Source organism: Clarias gariepinus, chromosome 8 (assembly GCF_024256425.1).
Source record: "Clarias gariepinus isolate MV-2021 ecotype Netherlands chromosome 8, CGAR_prim_01v2, whole genome shotgun sequence".
In the NCBI taxonomy this organism is placed as follows: Eukaryota; Metazoa; Chordata; class Actinopteri; order Siluriformes; family Clariidae; genus Clarias; species Clarias gariepinus.
In genome coordinates this window covers 25,278,280-25,299,568 of record NC_071107.1, presented here as the reverse complement: position 1 = coordinate 25,299,568, position 21,289 = coordinate 25,278,280, and the positions used below count along the sequence as shown (strand labels likewise).

The window sequence follows — 21,289 nt, the reverse complement described above, 5'->3', positions numbered from 1 at the left end:
TGCCCAGGGCCTTCCTGCACAGTGCACGGCACAGTGCAATCGTGCCAGACAAAGCTGCACAAAGCCTAAGTGATTATGCGTGTATGTGTGTATGTGCGCTTCTCTCTTGTGTGTGTGTGTGTGTGTCTCCTGATGCTTGCAGCAAACATCAATATGGTCGATCTCTGTTTAATATAAAGAATGCTCTAGGATGCCAAAGCTGCTAAATCTTATTCTAGGTTTTCCGCCAGGCGCCGTGGGGTTCGGCCGCTTGTCTTTCCTTGTGTGCAGCGCCGAAGTATTTTCAAAAGGCACAATACAAATCTCAGGCTGTGCAGAAACTCTGTCAGAAGGCTCCCAGCAACTATACAGCACAAAACGGCTGCCCGAAAACTATTTATCAGACAGCTTGCAGCACCTAGCAGGCAGAGGGGAAAAAAAGATATGCAATCCTGGGTTTTCCTGTTAACCTGCTGGGGATATGAACTGCTCATATAACTGAACATCCCAATTAATATAATCTTAACCATCATGCTACTGTTAAAACAGCATAATATTGTGATATTACACTAGAACGAACATGCCGTGATCTATGGGGTAGTGGGTGCATCAAGAAACAGACGTAACATTTAGAATCATTTGGTAGAATATCACAAGTCTTTATATGTTCAATAAATAACAATTTCATAAGAATCCAATGAAGAAATGAAGATCTACACAGTGGTCAGTGGGAGCGCATGTATGGCATAGCAGACACCTGATGACCTTTAAATAATGAATTAAACATCTAGAGATTTATTAGTGTCATCATCCAGTCACTAAGCGCTGGATCAAGCGGAGCGTGAGGGAGAAAGAGAGAGAAACTGGAGCACTTGTAGTGAGGCTACAGCGCAGTTCAGCTGCACTGGAATGCTTTTAATGTCTGTCTGCATAAAGAGGAATCACTCTGGAGCTATTCAGGCTGGGACCATAATGACCTTTGGAGTACAATGCCTGCCTGCCTAACCCTCCATCACCAGCTGTCAGGCTGACTCTGACTCCTTCTCTTCTTTCTTTGTGTGTGTGTGTGTGTGTGTGTGTGTGTGTGTGTGTGTGTGTGTGTGTGTGTGTGTGTGTGTCTCTCTCTCTCTCTTTCTTTTGCTACTCATTCAACCACTTTCTCTACAGGTTGTACACCCACTTAAAAAGCCAATCTGGGATTAAATTTGGCTTTTAATTTTTTTGGCAGCATTCATATTTTGTCTTATTATCACCTTCGCTTACAAAAGCATCTCATATTGCCTGACGTACCTTTAAGAACTTAATCATTAAGCAGGTACTGTAATAGCACAGTTCTTCTCCTGTTCTTGATGGATCAACGGGTGTCCATAGTAAAACAAACTGCACTGTAATATTATTTTAAAGTCATTTCAGGTTTAAGGAGGTTTAAAGTGCAGTTTTTGACAATTTTCATCTGATCTGTTTCAATATTATCCCTAAACTATACAGTTAAATAATGTTAATTACGTACCTACTACTAAAATGCGAGCTAAGTGTAAAAGTGTAAAATCTAAGCTAAATGTAGGGGTCACCGCTGTCACCTCACACCTTCAGGTCTGTGAGTTCAGATCGCTCCATCTCCCCATGGTCTCCGCATGCTTGATGGGTTTCCTCTGGGTACTCTGGTTTTCTCCCACAGTGCAAAGACATGCCATGTAAGTGCGTATGATTGGTGTTTCCAAATTGCTAGTAGCGTATGATTGTGCAGGGTTTACCCCGCCTTGTGCCAAAGTTCCCCGTGACCCTAAACAGGATAAGCGGTATAGAAAATGGATGGATTAATTAACTTAAATGTACTTAATTTACCTTGACAGAATAAAGGGTTCATACGATGGTGGGAAAAAGATTAGGCTTACAGGAGAAGAGCTTAAAAGCCCTGTACAAATCATTCCAGATTACCATCTGCCATTTTACAGGGGAAGTGTTTTTTTTCTTTTGATGTATTTGTCAGTGATAACTTACACTAGTTTAAAGTTTGGCAGGTCTGGACGTACTGTACACTATAATCAGAGTAAACTTCTCTGGATATTGTTTCAGTGTAAGATCACATACAGTCAATTAAACTGTTACATAGCTTAGGCCGATACAAGCGAATTCTTGGTTTTATTTCCACCTCCAAGGTGCATCATAAGAAGGAGTTTCTTTAGGATTTAAACTGGGAAATACCCTTGCGGTTGCTACTGTGTAATGCCTGTAATGAGGATGGTTTTCGTTTTATAACACTTCTTGGATTAGGCCAGCTGGTTCGAATGGGTTAAATGGGTTAAACATGACCAGATTTGGAACATCTCTGAGCCCGATCCTATGCTACACTATACCTGATCTTGTCAGGAGTATGCAATCATTTTTTTCAAGGTCAGTGAGGCAGGTTGCCCATCAGACAAGGCTCTGATTGGTGGGGACTGAAAGACAGAGAGACACTGCCAGGGGCTGAGTCAGAATCATCAGGACACTGGCTGGGGTGAATGGAAACCGGATGCCTGAGCTTTCAGAACGTCTCTGGCTTCCAGTGCACACAGCTGCTGTTACTGAATGAACATGAACACATACACACACACACACACACCACACACATGTGCCCTGTAGTCACCTGATGCCATCTTTAGCTCTTCCTGTCTCTTTTTCTTAGTATAACCCTGAGCTTTACCTGCTATTCCCTGATTTCCTCCACCTGGAGCTTTTGAAGAAATGATCATGACGTTCAGTGCCAGCGGCAATCTGACAGGTGGAAAGGAGAAATGCTTTCCACTGCAGCTGCACAAAAGCCAACTCAGCTGACCTATCTTCCTAAAACACTGAGAAAATGTCAGAATTCCAGTTTCTTTTCCTCTATTAGCTTTTTCTCACATACTCTTTTTAAAACTCTCTGAAACACACACATAACACAAACATAAGAAGAATCGGGGGGAGGGGGGGGGCTGTTTGTTTTGCTGTGGGAGGAATTTTGCTAGCAGGTTTGGGTACTTATTTTCTTTTAAGAGAAAGGGCCACTGCCTCACTGAATCGTGTGCTGCTCAGCGCCAGCAGCCCAGGTGAAAAGCTACGGCGTGACATGGTATAGAGCCTGCCAGCGTACTATATTCCCCCCACTGAGGAGAATAATTTGATGTGTTGAACCCTCACGTACAGTCTTCCGAAGACTTGAATTTGTCACCCTTCTGTAGACACACTTAGACACACAGGTCATAACAGGGCCGTTTAACTTGCTAACAGAAGAGAAACAAATACTCCGTCTGATTTTTAAACTTCATGGTGTGTAAACACAGAGGGAAAAAAAAAAGAAGTGAGTAATCTGATGTCTAGCAAATGCCCAAAGATAATGAGGCAACTCTAATACATGTCTGATTTAAATTGCCCATTACCACTGAAGTATGGAGTTAATTTAGTGCCAACAGTATCAAACAAAATTACAAGAACTGCAAGCAAAATATGGAGTATCCAAGTCTAAAAGGATGCTTAAAAAAAAAGCTCTCTCCTTTTACTTCCTTTTTCTTTTTAAATCATAATGTCTCACACACACAGTGCATTGCAAAAGTCTTAGGCACCATATTATATGCTATACCAATTTTGTTATATATGTTTATCATGTCTGCATAATTATATACAAAATCATTCAGCATTTCCATATATAGCTTAAAAATTGGCCATGCACCAGTTTTCAGATAGAACCAAAAAATCGAATGTACGCTCCTGGGATTTGCATATAAATAGAAAAAAGTGAGTGTGACAAGGTTACCAGAAGAACTCATATTCTCCAGCAAGCTCAGTAAAACCTAACAGCTGTTTTTTTTTTATATAACTGCAGAAATCTGTGTCTAAAACTACTGATGTGAAGCAATGAGTTTTCACTCCAAATATTCACTGTTTATTTTATTACTTTTTATTGCTCTTTATAGTTTCTTTTATACTTTTATATCTTTTATGTTTTCAAAAGCATATTTTGCTCATGACATATTTTTATGTACATATACAGTACTATAAGTAAAATAGTAAAACTGTACAATTTCTGTTCTTTACAGTCATGCATATATTCTCCTGTAATGTTATTTCTTTATTTTTTAAGTTAAACATGGAAATACTGAAGGATTTTGTACATAATTATGCAGATATGATAACCATATATAACAAAATTGGTACAGCATATAATATGGTGCCTAAGACTTTTGCACAATATTGTATATATACTGTACATGTTTCCATATACAGTACATAGTTAATACCTATTAGGCAAATAAATGAGGACAAATCCCCACAGCCAGCCCTCAAATCTCTCCTTCCCAGAAGAGTGGAGGTTAATCTATAATTGGATGCTGAACAAGCACACACTGTATGGGTGAGATTTATCAGGAGTCCGCACATTTGTGGCATTACAGTGTCACAAAATGAACTGAGAGCTAAGCCAGAATGGAATGGCATGTAGTAGTTATACACACACAGGTAATCTAATAATGATCAATTCCTTGGTTAAAATGAGATACTATCAGTGTTAGGATTAGCTTTCAATGCTCTCTGTGTTAAAGTAAACTATTTAACAACAGCCAATAGGGCCTAAGTCACTCAATACCTTTTATATATTATATATTGTATTAGACTGACTTATTGTGTTAATCTGACTCCAACTGGACGTGTAACATGTCAACGTTAATCCAAATAATATAAAACTCAAAGTCAGACTAGCACACCCAATAACACGTTTGGGAGCCAATACTCCAGGATGTATAACTCAGTCAATCAGACGCAGGAGCTCTGAGCATGCTACCGGAGCTTAGACCTGAAAGTCAAAGAAAATGGGCAACAACAGAAAAAGACAATACGCCCAGAATAGTGTGCATCTCTTTTGTACAGCATGTACGAAATGTACAGCGCTGTAAAGTTGTCCATCGTATTTACAGCTTGGCATGCTACCAGTTGGAAAATACAGCGCAGGGCATCTGGTGTTCTTCCTCTTTACAGAATCTCTCAGACCATCCAGGGTCCTGAGCCTTTCTCTTGTGCTCTCTCAATGGGGTTTAGGCATAAACTTGATTTCAAGCAGTCCATGAAGCCATGTGCCCTAACTATATTTGCAGGGGCTTTGGAGTTACAACAGCCTCATAACAATCACCAAACCACATTTTACAGTTGTTGTTTTTTTTCATTAAAGCCATCCTTCTTTTTAAACCTATTTTTTGAGTTTCCTGCAAAAATTCTCAACTTTAGTTTTATCAGACCTTAGCACACAGTCCCAGTCAAAATTGCAGCAGTGGCTGACTAACTCCAGGCACTCGTGTGTGTTTAAGTGTCAGAAAAGCCTTTTATCTGGCATACATTATAAAATAAAAAAAAACTCTCTTAGTATGGCGGTATTTCGAAAGACTTGACAAGACCTACGATTTTAGCTTGTTCTTGTAATTCACCAACAGTGATGCTTCTCTACACTGTACATGGGGGTAAATTAACTTTTGGTCCTCTTTCAGGCAAGTTTTTAACAATTCCAGTTGATTTCCACTTTTCATTACTTCACTCTTAGAAAAAATAGGCATTTCCAGGCAAGTAGCTGTTTTATATAAATTTTTCCTGACTTATGAAGGTAAACACACATGCTTGCGTAGTCTCTTTTCTTCCCTATCTATGTTGACGAATGACTAAGTGAACTTGCTTCTGTGCCACCTCACCAAGCTAACAGCCTGAAGGTTCCTTTCTAACACTCCAATTAGCTCATAAAAGTACATTTTAAATGGGAAACATGCTTGAGTTACATTGTGTTCACAATAATTTCCAGAGGTGCCAATTATCATAGCATTATTATTGTTTTTGTGGAAAATAATTACTTCTTGATATGGGATGTTTTTCTCTGAATACATTTATTTCAATTAAAGCTTTGCATTTTCCTTTTTTTCATTGCAAGAAAAAGCTATTTCACAAAAATTGTTTTTCCCCCCTACAACCCCTTAGTTGTGTAGGGCACTGTAGACACAATACATGAAACGTACTACCTAACTAGTACAGAGAGAGATTAGCCAGCTACTAAACCCACTATAATTGAAACTAGTTTTATTACGTATATAATCTGTCCTAACCGCAATTTAAAGAAACTATATGATGTATAGTTTTTTTTAATTCTGGTCAGGATCACAATGTTTGTGATCCTGACCAGAATAAAACATTTGCTAAGTATGAATGAATGTATGAATGAATGTATGAATGAATGTGTGAATGAATGAATGAATAAATGAACGAATAAATTTCATGACGTGACATGATTATGAGATTTCCTGTTCGAGCTCATGCTTTGAATAGATATTAAAACTTCTGGATTAATCTGTGATGCCAGATGAAATGTATTAAAGCATGCCCACTTGTGGAAAATGTGCCAAAAGAAACTGAAGAATTTGAGCATCAAAATGCAATGATACAGTAAAATTTGGTCTCATTAACTAACATTATTTACTACTGTAATTGACATTAACAAACTATTAACCTCAGTAACAGTAAACCATTAGTAAGTTAAAATGAAGTCTAATTAATGTTTGTTTAACATATTTTATTTAACCATACCTACAATGATTAATGTTTATTCAGTCCTATTGCACATTGTGGCTCAGTGGTTTGCCTGTAGTGTACCCTAAGTAGTGTGCCCTAAGTTACCTGGGACATGATCGCCATAACCCTACACCGTGTCATAGGGATCATATCCCAGGTAACTTAGGAAAATGGAAAATAGATAGACACATAGCTTTTCCTAAATGTTTTTTCTTCTATGGGTTTAAATACTTCTGCTTCAGACTCGATTCTGAATTTTCACAGTTATAAAATCAAACAATTTATTTAAGTGTTTCATGCTTAATTTTGCTCATGAATGGTATGAAAACATTTAAACATAATTAAAGTGTGAGTTATTTTGTGACTTTATGGAGTAATTATGCTGAAAGACATGTTTAGCCAGTGTGTAAATTGAATAATTTAAATGTTACTACAGTAGCAAGTGTTATTATAATAATAATAATAATAATAATAATAATAATAATAATTTAATATTACTACTATTACATGCAACATCAAAATATGACGCAAACAGAGCCCACAGAGCCCCCTGAGGTTTATTTATTACTCAGCTGGAGGAGTGTGTATTGTCTGTCTGAACAATACAAGACGGCTGTGAGCATAAACCTTTCTAAAGCTTGAAGTGCACAGACACGAACATGCCTACATTTTGTTCATCTCCCACACACACACACACACATATAAAATTAGACCATTAAACAGGGAAACAGCCTTTCCTGTCAGTGTGGAACATGACTCATTCCTCACATGATGGGGAAAAGAAAAAAAAATTCAGAAGAAGAAATGGGTAGAATTGGGAATGCGTTTAATTGATTGGCCAATTATTGCGACTCTGGATGTGAGGTGCCCACTGTCAGGCCACTGAGCATGAAAGTTTAAGGGCTGGCCTTTAATACTAAGTTTAATTCTAATACTTTGCATTAATTGGGTTTGAAAGAAGAAAAGTTGGACGTGTCGCTCTGGGTGTGTATCGGGAGATTGTCGGGAGGATCTTGCTTCGTTGGTATGCGATTCGTTTACACAGCCTGGGACGCTTTTCTAATAAGATAAACTTTTAACTGTGATCTGGTGTTGGTCATATATAAAAATTACACATATAGAAATACAGCTGTGTTTGGTACAGTCACAATTTTCTAAATGACACAATATGCAAACTAATACTCAAACAATCTATTTCATGCTGCTTCATTTCCCTCCACGCTGCAGCATCATAAACAAAAAGTCATTTTATAGTCACAACTGTTTCAAGGAAAAAAATAGCACAACTATCATCTTAACAGCTTCCCTATTTGCCGTTTTGTCTGTCTTTTCACTCGTGGAAAAATGATGTGCGAAAGAGCCGGGGTCATCCCTCTTGGGAAGTGCATAAAAGAGTCATTGATGCCGACTCAGATCCTTTTACAATTTACTGTTGTGCCTGATAGACCTGCACAGAAATACTCACTGCTACAGCATATCTGAAAATCTAGCATAAAGAATAGGAGACCAAGCAGACGAAGACAATCACATGGTTAAATGCATGTATAGAAAATGAGTAAAAATACACAGACATATAGTATGTTTGTCATGCCGATGCAACTAAAACAAGCGACTGGTTGCCTCATTGTAGGCAATCTCCTGACTGAAATTAAAGAAGCATAATTAAAAAGAGGAAAGAGTTTCATACATCAAACTGGCTTTGAACTGAGGAAACTACTGAAGAGAGAGAAAGAGAGAGAGAGAGAGCGAGAGAAAGAGAGAGAGAGAGAGAGAGAGAGAGAGAGAGAGAGATTATTATTTGCTATTTACTGCTCCTTTTATCCTCCCTGGAGACGCTGTGTTGGATTGTGTGTTGTTTTGCTGGGAATTAAAAAAAAGAGAGAGATTCAATCAAAGCTGGCTACATGCTCACATGACTGACAACCAGTAAAACTTCACATCCTCATACACAGACACACACACACACAGGTTCAAATTAAAACATAATCTCTCCCTTTCCCCCCTTCTATAATTCACACTCTTAGAAACGGTCCAGATGGTCCATTTCTCCCTCGATATAATCGCATGCTCTTATTCTCTCGCTCCTCATAAAAGGACCCCAAAAATATGCACAAGAGAAGTGCCGCGACAAGTCTCCTGGTCACAAAGTCAAAAACATTACAAAAAAAATAAAAAACAGGAAAAGGGAAGAAAGAGAGGAGTGGAAAAAGGGCTCTTTGACATCACACAGATGGAATCCTCTCATCTTTCCAGCAGGACCAAAAGCCAAAAGCTCTTTCTCTCTCTCTCTTTCTCTCACACACACACCATGCACATGCACACACACCCTCATAAACAGATTTGAGTAGTCAATTAGGCCTGCAAGAATGCATGGCATCTTACAGAATATTTCACCCAAATTCTAAATCTCTGTGAGAGACAAAGTCTGCCCCAGTCTGAATGAAAAACATTGTTAAGCGTCTCTGATATAAATGGATAATGATCTAAGAGAAGGATGTGAAAATGCAAAGAAATTGCTGTCGTTTATGAAAAGAGCTGAGAACAAATTTCTTTAAAATGAAGGGCTTCTGTTCTACATCACTACGTTCGGCTGTTACACGATCTGACAGCTCGCAAAGACATCTCTAAATGTAATCATCCAGGGAAAAGAAAAAAGAAAAAAAAACCTGTGGATTTTAACATTTAGGCGACAAAGCCCTAGAGCAAGTGACTGGGCAAAAGAAATCTTGCATGTGTCTTCATTTCTTATGCTTTTGGCCTGGCTGCTCAAGAGAGACGGAACTGTGAGTTTAACAGGAGTGACTATATCAGTTCTCTAACATAATCCGAGGGAAAATAGACTCATTACAGTCGTCAGTGCTTTTAGCTGGATCTCCGCACCGAAGGCTCCTCATTCACTTCTATACAGTCGAGACCTTTTATGAGTACCTGGACATTGAAAAAAAACGTTTGTGAATTTGCCTCTGTATGTCACTATATTGAAATATGTTTTAATTAAAGCAGTCAAAATGTGACTTCACTGTCCACACTGTATGAGAAGGGTCGAATTATTGTCCTGCATCAAGCAGAAAAAAAAGACAATTAATAGAATTTTATTCAACGCATTATTACAGAATGAAGCAATAGTGCTTAACTGTCAGCTTTGTGTAACAAATGCGATCAGGAAAAAAACAACATGAAGGCCCATGATCAGAGATCACTCAAACTCTTGGTGAAGTTGCATTAATAAAATATTTACAGTGGAAATTCTGGCTATGTTTAATTGTGGAGGTAAGGGCATTTTCACATATACTGTGATAACAACTCACAAACAGCTGTGTGGCCAATCAGGCTACTAGGCTTCAATTTGCTAGTAGTATAAAGATTGAGCTTTTTGGATCAATGGAAAAGGGTCACATGGTCTGATGAGTGCAGAGCGATGGGATAGTCAGGGTAGGAAGGGAAGTGCAAAAAGTGATGCACTGTACAAGCACTCTGGTAGTTCCCACTGTACAAGCACTCTGGAAGCAGAGTTATGATGTGGAGTCGCTTCAGTTGGTCAAGTCTAGACTCAGCAACGGTATGTGGAAATAAAATGAAGTCAGCCAACAATGCATTGACCATCAATGCATTTTTTCTTCCCTGATAGCACAGGCGTCTTCCAGATTATGACACAAATTGTGAAAGAGTGGTTCTGGGAGCATGAGGAATTGTTTCGAAACACGAGTTGGCCACCAGAGTGAGTGCCGTGATCAAAACGAAATACAGCCAAATGCAATCTTGAAGTTTATTAAATGGAGAATTTTAAAACCCTACCAATGGTACAATACTGTTGACTGTCTCTCAGAAAAGGCAGTTCAGCATTTGACCAAGCTGAATTGTGTATTGGAGGCTCAAACGGGATGTTCAAGGAAATAATGCATGCTGACAGAGTGAACATCTCATGAACAGGTGCCTGTATTTCAACCGGTCACGTTTGTATTTGTGTGGTGCCTGGGGCAGCCCCATGTTTTAGAGCACCTCTACACAACTGCAAAGATGAATCTATTTTCAAGCCCACATCTTCTATTCACTTGCACTGGGATTAATGCGTTATTCAACAAACACAGGGCAGAGAAGTATGAGGCCGCGTAAATGTGAATCATCGAGTGAGCATTATGGGGTCCTTGTTACCAGGGCAAAGTGAGTTTGGAAAAGTGGCCTTGGCTGAAGGAATAAAGCCCCTCTGTCTCATGCTCATATGAACTTATACTTGAGAGATGGGGTAAGAGCCTCTTAACAGGTCTCCAAGGCAATGCATTCTCTAAGGCTGCGTTAAAGAATGCTTTTATTTTCCTGGTAACCCTCTACTTTACTGACTTGGGTTGCAAAACACAACATGTTAGTTAATAAAGAAGAGACACAAAAGACAAGTGTGTAGATTGGCATAGATAGAGAGAAGCTGTAATAAGGCAGAGTACAGGAGGAGAAAGAGGAAGAGGAGAAAAAGAGAGAGAAAGAGAAAGAGAGAGAGAGAGAGAGAGAGAGAGAGAGAGAGAGAGAGAGAGCAAGCCAGGGAAGGAGAGGGAGCCCCACTGGGAGCATTATATCCAGCCCTACAGGAGCTGAAAGCTCGGCTCAGGATTTCCACACTCCACTTGTAAACAAAAGGCCTTTTGATGCTCCCTCAGCCTCAAAGACCTGGATGACTACTCAATCATGTGACCAGAGGGAAGAAGTGCCTGCTGTTCACACATCTACCAAAGACATACCCTGAGTCATGGACGCTGACTTGGGTATATTCTCCAACTGGTATTGAGACAGAATTTCAAATAGTTATGCAATAATCACAGCTGTGGGACAAAAAAAATGCAGCACAAATTATATATTTTTTGTTGATTCATCCGTACAAGTTTGGGTGAAAAATGAAAAGCAGAAAAGTATCAAATATCACAATTTATCTTAAAAATGAAAACATGAGAACTACACATTTTTAAAAAATAAATGTAACTAGAAATAAAACACAATTCAAAACATTATGATTTTTATCTTTTTAATATCCCCCTCACTCATCAATGAAGAATAAAAGCGTTACGGCACATCAATATCAACTCTGTTTTACAAACAGTTATACAAACAGGTGCCATAGGAAAAAACTGAAATGAAAACAATTGATTTACTAATAAGTAATAACTAAACAAACAATATTTGGAACATTCTGCTTACAGATATCTTGTTGTAATAAACCAATGTGTACAGTAGTCTTCATCCTGTCCTAACACACACACACATGCACTAACACACGCACACACGGAGTCCCATTTCCAGTCAGAGAAGCAGGGGCAATGTTGAAAGAGAGACTCCCTGCCTGGGCAGCTGGGCTGAGCACTCAAAGAAGCAGCAAGCGGCACAAAAACATGCCATGCAAGAGGGAGCCTATTGTGCTGCACAGAGAACAGATGGGAACTCCCACAAACCACCGGGCCCTTTATTTCTCCGTTTAGGAATTGCACTCACAAACACGCACCTTGTCGCGAAACACCGATGGCGGCTCCTCTTTTTCACCGCAGGGACGCTTTCTCAGTTTCTCTCTGCAGCACTGGTGTGTTCATTCCTTCATTTGTGACATCATGCTTGGAATGTGCTCGAGATGGGAATCCCCAAGCTGCAGTCCAGATCTCTCCGCCCAAAGACACAGCTCATTACTGTGTCCTTTGAGCAGAAGTGCAGTTCAAATGCACTGCTCTGAATACAGTAAAAAAAACAAAAAAACACAACTCCAGAAAAGGTGAACACGTTTGAGTGTGTATTCAAAGACAGTGTGTGTGTGAGTAGACGGTGAGACAGTGATACCCAGAATCAGGCCTAAGGCTGATGCGATGAAGAGACTGTGAACACGAGGAACACCTGGCGGTTCCCTCGCGGTCACTAGACCTGACGTACAATTGCTGAGCACGAGCTCTGTTAACTGAAGCAGGAAATGCTGTGTGATTGTCTCTAAGGGATAATCCAGAGCTCCTCAGAGTTCTCCTAGGGTCCTTGCTTCTCTGTTAGCTGGAGGTTGTGCTTGCTCGGCTCTTGAAGCCTCCCCAACCTTCATTTTAAATTCCACTTCACTTCCAGCAATGACAATTAAACTGGTCTCTGTCCTGAGTGTGGCTGGGAGCCCCAGCAGGAAGGCTGATGGACAGAACTTTAATTAAAGTAGCCCCGTCAGCAATGACCATTTCAAACAGTCTTGGTCTGGAGTAAAATCAGGAAGAGCTTCACTTTCTCTAGCAGGTTAGGACTAGTTAGGATAGTTTTACCATTTACTCTCAATAAGAACTTTCATATTATTTTTTTCTCTGAAGATTGTTTCTTTGGGATGTTAGTGTACTTCCATGCTGGAGTCGCACAGCTCAGTCCAAGAAATGAGATCATCGAATTTAGCGTCACTACTTCTCTGATATAAAAGAAATATGAATCACCATGAGCTCTGGATCAGATGAGTGGATTTCTGTATAATCCTGAGCACGGATGCCAAGAAAAGGGAACACCCAGTGGTGTTTCTGTACTTTCGGATCATGAACAAAGTGTCGCCCAAACATCAGAAAGGCATTCATGCTCAAAGCAATACTGGCCTCCTGATACCAGAGTGTTGCTGTGGCTCTAAAAGGGACACTGGCTAAACATGGCAGACACGTTTAACTGTAACTTAGTTGTACAAGATTAGTGTCATGTGCAGTAAGTGCATGAGTGTGTTGCGTGACCTGCTGCTTCTGTTAGCACAATCAGATGTGATTGTCTGGAGTATGGCAGTTTGTATTTTTGTCACAAAGCCATTGATGATGATTGCTTTCGACTGTGTTCCCAGCATCCCGCTGACCACCGCGCACCAAGCCTAGCGCAGAAAACTGATTCATGATTACATGTGTAATGATGATGATGATGATGATGATGATAATGACAGCTGGACTGCATGACGTAAGCTCCCCTGCTTGCTGTCGACAGGTAGACCACGTATTTTTCCCCTTTTTGCCAGCCTGTGCTGTTTCCAGTGACCTGACAGCTAAGTATTGGCACAACAGGACCTATGTTAATGTCTGTCATTAAAGACAGCACATTTCCCACAAGGACTGTCGTCACTGGGTTGCCTCGTTTGCCTGCCTGGGAGCCCATCTAGGAGATCCAGTACCATGGAGCTCCTTCAATCTGTATGTAAATTTCGGCGGGGATTATGGCATGCACTTGATGAGCTGGAGCAGAACACTAGTAGCTCTTAGTGCAAACCAAGAAAAAAAAAAAAAAAGACTCTTTTTATCTCCTTCTCAGAGACGAGCCTCTGGAAACCGAGAGCCAATTCCCTGGTTCCCATACATACTTTAAAGGCACCCGATATAAACTGAGGACCACCCAAGTACATTTGGTCCCATTTGAAAAAAACAAATTGGCATTGTGATCATGAAGAGTTGAGGGGTGAGCAGAGTGAAAGGGAGATAGGGAGTAGGAAAATGAGAGAGAGAGAGAGAGAGAGAGAGAGAGAGAGAGAGAGGAGTAGAGCAGGGCAGCAATAACCTAACAGAAAGAAACCAGTGGACCTGGTAATGCTTCTTCTTCCCTGATAATTATTTAGAGATGCAGCCAGCCAGTTAGAACCAAAAAGCTAAATATTAAAAAGTTATGACATATCGGTTGGATTTGAGCAGTAAAGTAGATTTCACCAAACCACAGTCGGAATTTATTATATTTAGACTGTTGTTTCAATTAGGTTTTTTTTCGTGCATTGTGATTTTAGAGTTAATTCGATTTTGATGTTAAAAACTACTTAAATAAGTACCTTATATGCATTTAAATGTTTCCCTTGTGCCACTTGTGCAGCTCTGGTTCCCGGGGCCAGAAAAAACGTTCATGCTGGGCGTGATAGAAATGTATCAGAACCCAGAGTAACTCACAGCTTGCTGTATACTGTATGAGGCCCGGCAAAGAGTTCAAAGTTGTTGATCTGGACTCCATAGTTCCCAGACCCCAATCGATCAAGCAACAAGACCGATCCATGGAAGTCCCATTCCTCAACCCACAGCTTCCAAAGCATCGACCACCCACGCCCTGGTGCTGGACACAACAGCACATCTACAGGGCGAGAGCCACCCTTAATGCTTTAAATTGCTGCTAGGTCCCTATGGGTGAAGACTGATTACTGCTGCTAGCTATGATTCAAGACATACTGTAATGATACAGGTGTAGCTTTGAGCTTCAGCAAAACTTTACTTACAGAGATGGCTCTCATTTAAATGATTTTTTTAAAAATTTACCACACCATCCGTGTTCGTTCTAGTTTCTTGAGTGATCGGCCATAAACGATTGTAGTATCGCTGCTTAGATATCTTGTTTAAGATGCAAACGTGATGCAGGAACATAAGTTCAGTTCCCAGTTCCTCAATACGGGGAAATTTTTTCATTAAACACACAAATCTTACTGATAGCTCATGTTAATGAATGCAGGTTAATATACTGATAGGGCTAATACACATCGTGCACGGGCAGCCAGGTGCTCCAGAGATAGAGCCTGTAGTCTTGTGTTCTTCATTAATGCCGGGCAGCTAATAAAATCAATGCAGCAGTTCTCTGGTCATGCCCTGGCTGTTAGCAGACTTCCCATAGCATTGAATTCATCAGTGGCAGCTCAAGTAATCCAATAACCATGACCTACATGAGGCGACGAGTACATCACATGACCTGAGCCTGATGAAATCACGTGCCCTAGCCGAGTAACACTTAATGAAAATCAACAGATGAACTTTGATTAAGGCTATTAGTTATTTAATACTAAGATGCACTCAGCATACCATATGCTTGGAGGTACAAATCTGGTATTTCAGAGACTTCAGATCCACAAAGAATAAAATGTGTATGTGCAGTGTCCATAAGGTAGGGACAGTGGACCTACAGGGCTAGTTACTCAATCCAGAGCGGCCGATCTGGAACGGGTTCGTCTTTCTGACGGTCTCATTAGCACAGATGAAAATGTTAAAAAAGAATTCTCGTGATATAAAAACAGTTACTCATTCGCAGCAGCACTGAGGAGCACTTCCACTTTCTCAAGTGTGATGAGAGTGAATTTCGTTTCCTACTTGTCAAGTGACCTGACAGCGAATGGAAACAAAAAGAGGAATTGCTGAAAGAAAAGCACGAAACACTCCCGTGCATCCATTAAGCACCAGATTCAACCAGCAAAACATAACTGTCAGAAGATTTCTTCGCTAGGATAAAGCTGACACTTGGGATGATCAGCTACTCTGGTGCAGTGTACAGTGGAATGCCAAGTAGTGCAATCATTGATAATTGGTTTTAAAGGGCAGACACTTTGTCTGATGATTTGATGATGCCATTCTGAATGAAAAGAATACTTTAATAACAACCCCAAGGTCTGGAGAAACTGCACAATGAACTCATCATTCAAGGCAAGAGACACAAGAGACGCTCACACCCACACAAATACCCAGTCTCATACATGACACACATGTATTTACACTCAATACATTACATTAAACACAAGTCCTGTGCGATTACGCCAAATGCTTTTTTTTTACCTACCAGTCAAAATGAACTTTTGTCTTGTGACACTCACTTCTCTGTCACTCTGACACACTGATTTCAGCGGTATAAATAATTGTGCTGTGTCACATTTTGGGGCAAGAACAAAAAAAAGCCACAAGCTGTATCAGGAAGTGATGTGAGAGCTACTCACCGCAGGCACCAGCAACTTGTTGACTTCCTCCACGGCTCGTTTGAGCTTGATCTCGGCACGGTTCTGAGCGTCTTCCACCGTAATCAAGACGTGCAGGTCTTCATTCAGGTGCTCCCAGTTGGGCTTGCCGCGGTTCTGCTCCTCCTAGGAAAATTAACGGAAGATAAATGTATAGTTGTAGGCAATCGATACGAGGGGAAAGATCGATTCAGTAATAAATCACAATTCTTTTGTGTGGTGATTCACACTGACTCGAAAATCATAAAAAAAAAAAACGTTTTTACATTTATACTAGGGATGAACGGGTCAATCGGTCAGTGACCAGAATTGAGTGGTTTACGGTTTGATTGGCTCTGATTGGCCGATCGGCCTTAGATATAAACGATTCTGTACAGAGCACAGAAACTTCCGAGTGATGCAACAGAAACGCATTTTCATGGCGTTACATTATCAAAAATCGTGGCATTAAAAGCCTCCGATCTGCTTTTTCTCCAAACTCTGACAGCGAATTAGTCTCAAACACACTCATTAAACACACACACATACAGAGGTCTTAAAGTACAGCGAGCGTTAATTAGCTGAAAATTGCACGCTTTAGAAGCCGCGTGCCCACGTTAGCAGCCGTACGCACCATGTGTGCTCGCCGCCACTCAACCTGCACACGCTCACTGTCAAGTTGAGTTTTAAACCTTCAAAGGCATTTAAGGTGGTAAACATCACCGTTTCATTATAATACTACAGGTGTACACTCTGAACTACTTGCTACGTTTGTTTAGGAATAATAATTTATGGCGGACGACTGAGTTAAACATTAAACTCGTGTATTTAAAGGTATTTTGTATGGTTTAAATGCTGCCCTTGGTTTTTAAAGTCTGACAAATAATCTTAGCTACATAGATTTACTCATTAAACTTATTTAAAGGTTAAAAATTGCAACAAAATTTGGGAAAAAAACTTCAGATCAAATTCAGATATTTATAAAATTGTAATACGTATAGAATCATAATTTTAATACTTAGATGGATACACCATGGATGTCATGTTGGTGACAGGTGATTCCTATCCCTAGTAGGCAAGCATGGTGCAATTAATTAGAGTGATTACTAATCACCGGAAGTGGAATGAGAATAAACAGGCGGCATAGTGTCCAGTGTCCAGGGTTCGATTCTCGCTTCGGGTCTGTGTGTGTCTGCATCATGTTGTTCCCGTTCCCTCTGGGTTTTCTCTCACAGTCCGAACACATGCAGGGTAGGCTAACTGCAGTTTCCAAATTGCCTGTACATGTGAGTGTGTGTGTGTGCCCTAAAATATGGATGGCACCCAGGTATACCTCGGCTTATACCTGGAGTTCCGTAGAGGAGTCTCCAGTACAGTATGGGTACAGTAAAATCGGTATAGAGGATGCGTGGGAGGGAGTGAAAGAAAACAGGAATAAAGCACTATTCCTCGGCTTTGGGACTAAAGCAGAGTGAATTTAAATGTATAGATAAAAGGCATGATGAGGGGGCAGGGAGTGCTTGCTGTTTGAATTTCAGCATCCTGTATTCTAGTTTGCTGCTAAATCTCACTGCTAAAGACCTGGAGGAGACCAAAACAATGTACATTGTTTTTTACTTCTCCAGCAGAGAACAGAACCAACATGAACGTAACAGGAAAGAACATGGAAATAAACATAAAATGAAGCAGGAAGAGGCACCGTGACTTTGTTCTGATTCCTGCAGGAAGGACAAGATGTTTTACACATGTTGTGGTGTAATGGAAGCATCATGAGGCGCAAACAGGAGCTGCACGCAAACGGAGCAGGACGGAGCTGCCACAACTACTGGAGGAAAGGAGCAAACAATATTCAATCAGACCTATAAGATGTACTCACGCTCACTTATGTTTCAAATGCACAGCCGTGCAATCGAAAGAAATTTTACTTCACCAGATCTGGAAACCCTGGAGTGCTTAAGGGATAAGACATAGCACTGTAAAAGGAAAGAAAATAAAGAGAGTCCCACTCCTCCAGTAGCTCTTGTTTGTCTGTTTGCGTTTCTTTTCATATATAATTTTGCCAAATGAAAAAAAAAAAAAAAAACTAAACTTGATTTATGCAATAATCAGACATGCAAACAGTGCTCATTTTTCTCCTCGTGCCAGCAAAATGGGAAATTGATGGCAATCCATGCCGCCGTCTGTGCTACTGCATTTTGCCTGCTGATTTTCATTAGGGCTCCATTGTTGGCCCTGTTCTCGTGATGCGCTGAGGGAAAATATTGCAGCATTAGCATGATCAGACGCGCTCGATATGATTTATCATCTGACACCAAGGCAGCACGCTCATATTAGGTCACTTCCTTTTTTCTCGCCGTTCATCAGTCCGTTTTCCGCTCGGCTGATTTACTCGGCTTTTTTTTTTGACAAGCACTAAAAATTGATCCTCTGTGCCTGACTGTCACAGCTCGGCTGCCCGTCTACAGCCACCCAGTCAATAACTCATGGAGGAAAAGCTCAGCTCAGACAGGCAGGAGGGTGTGTGCATTAAGGGGTTAGTGATTATTGTAGTCTGGTCTACAGCAATCACAGACACCCTGTCTTTTACGTTTGCGTGTCTATTGTGAACATGTATGACTGAATACTCAGATTCACATTCGTGCACTTTCTCAGGCCCTCCAGCACACCACGTCCCGTGACAGGCTCGTAGTCAAGGTGATGCTGTCAAGGTAATGGTCTGCAGAGGAAACATGTCCAGCTGTGCAGCTGTCCACCAGCCTTTTGTTTACACCTCTACGTCTCTACACACTTGCCTACAACACCCCCCACATCACATCCCTGCCGTCTCTGCCTCTGCCTGGCCATCCAGCAGCTGTAGAGTGGCATAATCAATGTCTATAAATCCACTGGCCATCTCCTTTGTATTCTTCATAGAGGCAATAATGTCGTCCCGAGACATCGCCCCACTGCTGAAGCCCTAACTAATATCACAGCTGCCTGAGGAGGAAAGGGAGAGGGCTTCCTGACTGATCACACACACACACACACACACACACACACAAAGGGAAATAGGGGTCTTGAAAAAAAGAATCGAAGATATACAGTAAAAGAAGATGAACCTCTCCTGCTATATAACCAGTCATGCGATGATGTAAGTGAGAAAAAGATGTATTTACTAGTCATGTGGGGAAAAAAATCATTTCAGTGATGCATTGTATGTGGCAATTCACCAGCCTCCAAAATGTATTTTTTTGCATATTATTTTTTATTTATTCATATGCAGTAAAAGTTTGGACACGCCTTCTAATTCAGTGCTTAATTTGATACATTTTAGAACAACACTGTAGATTTTAAACTTATCAAATGGCTTATACTGTATGGAATTGGGTAATTAACTAACAATAACGAAAACAACAACAATTAGTTGTTTTTTTAAGACATGAAGATCAGCTGTTCTGAAATAGTTCTTGCAAGAACAGTATTGCCAAGTGCATTTGCAAAACCCATCAAGCACTGTGATGAAACTGGCTCTCATGAAGATCTTCCAGGAAAGCAGGACCAAAACATAGAAAGTTCATTTAGAGTTACCAGCCTTAAAAATCACCAATTAACAAACAGCACCTTGGATCAGAGGCGTTATGAAGGCTTTACAGAGCATAAGCAGCAGACACGTCTCAACATCTGCTATAACTGCTTAAATGAGATTATGGCATATTTTCAAAGCCTTCAGCATTGTTTTACAACGTAGAAAACAATTAAAAAGACCATGGAATTTAAAGGTGTGTTTAAACGTTTGACTGGTAGTGAATGTTTGCATTTTTGGTGGTAAAATATTTAAACAATTCACACATTGGCAGGCAGCAATATGCGGTAGGCGTGAAATATTTGCTAAATTAATTTTGATAGTTTTTTTCCCTGTAATTTATTTGTGTCCAATTCCTCCCCATCACTAGGGGGCTCCCACATTAAGGCTACTTCTACCACTCAGTCGGGAGAGCCGAAGACTACCATGTGTTTCCCTTCGAACCACATGACGCCAGCCGAACGCATCTTTTCGAACTGCTCGCTGACGCACCATTGGGAGCAGTATAACACACTCGGAGGACAGCGCTATCCGCTCCTTCCGCTTGTTCGAGCTCACAGACGCGCCTGAATGTGGGAGCACTAAGTACCTCTCATCCCTCCCCTCTAAAAGAGCTCGGCCAATCAGCTCTCTCTAGATCTCCGGCTGCGAGAGGTTACAGCATCACCCAGGAATCGAACCAACGATCTCCAGATGATAGGGTGAGCACTTTAAAATTAACAGAATCGGGATATCTTTAACATTGTGATGCTTATGCTATAGAATCACAATACAGATTGAATCTAGACCTAGGTATCGGGATAATATCGTATCAGAAGATCCTGGTAATTTTCATCCCTAATACGGTATGCGCCAAAATATAAAATACCAAACTCGCGCATCTCAGACGTACATGTGCATTTGTCAGCAGGGCAAAGCTCCAGACTTGCGTGTTCTCAGTAGTAAAAAGGAAGTTGTGTTGTGCAGTTGTTGCTGGAAATGGGTCTCTCGACGGAGGAAATATTATTCATAGTTGAGTATTATTTCCGCTTATATGGAAGTGGTCATGAATGGGAACCGAGTTTAAAAAAAGGTCACAACAATTCCTTTTCATACCCGTCCCATTCCCCAGATCTTACACCATTTGAAAGTTACTTGTTGGGAATGTTAAAAGAGAGTGTGTTCAACTGTGAAGATCCACCAAGAAACTGCGTCTCTTTTGCAGGAATCTGCAGCAACCTTTGTTCCGGGAATCCGGGTTGAGAATTTGCATGAACGATATGAACACTGTCTACAGCGAGGTTGCGCACACACACTCCAGATGCTTACATTAAGCATACTGTGATAAATCAACACGCTAATAGTGTGTATGTTAGTTTCTGTCTTTTACAGATTTCGTCTATTCATTTCAGGACTGTATATTTTGCAGCATAGTGCAAATGCAGCTCAGAAGAGCAACAGCATCTCAAACAGTAAACTGTATGCACTAGTTTTAAATACTTTGAGAGGGTAATTAGTGAGAG

General features: G+C 40.6%; 1 protein-coding gene across 6 annotated transcripts in view; it reads right to left on the bottom strand.

The window, feature by feature from the left end:
* Positions 1-21,289, bottom strand: part of LOC128528756 (KH domain-containing RNA-binding protein QKI) — a 78,490-nt gene that overhangs the window by 10,782 nt on the left and 46,419 nt on the right. For all 6 annotated transcript variants that reach the window (XM_053501851.1, XM_053501846.1, XM_053501847.1 and 3 more), the window contains exon 4: positions 16,229-16,372. In XM_053501851.1, coding sequence (XP_053357826.1) covers positions 16,229-16,372 — 144 coding nt within the window. The remainder of the gene's footprint in view (positions 1-16,228; positions 16,373-21,289) is intronic.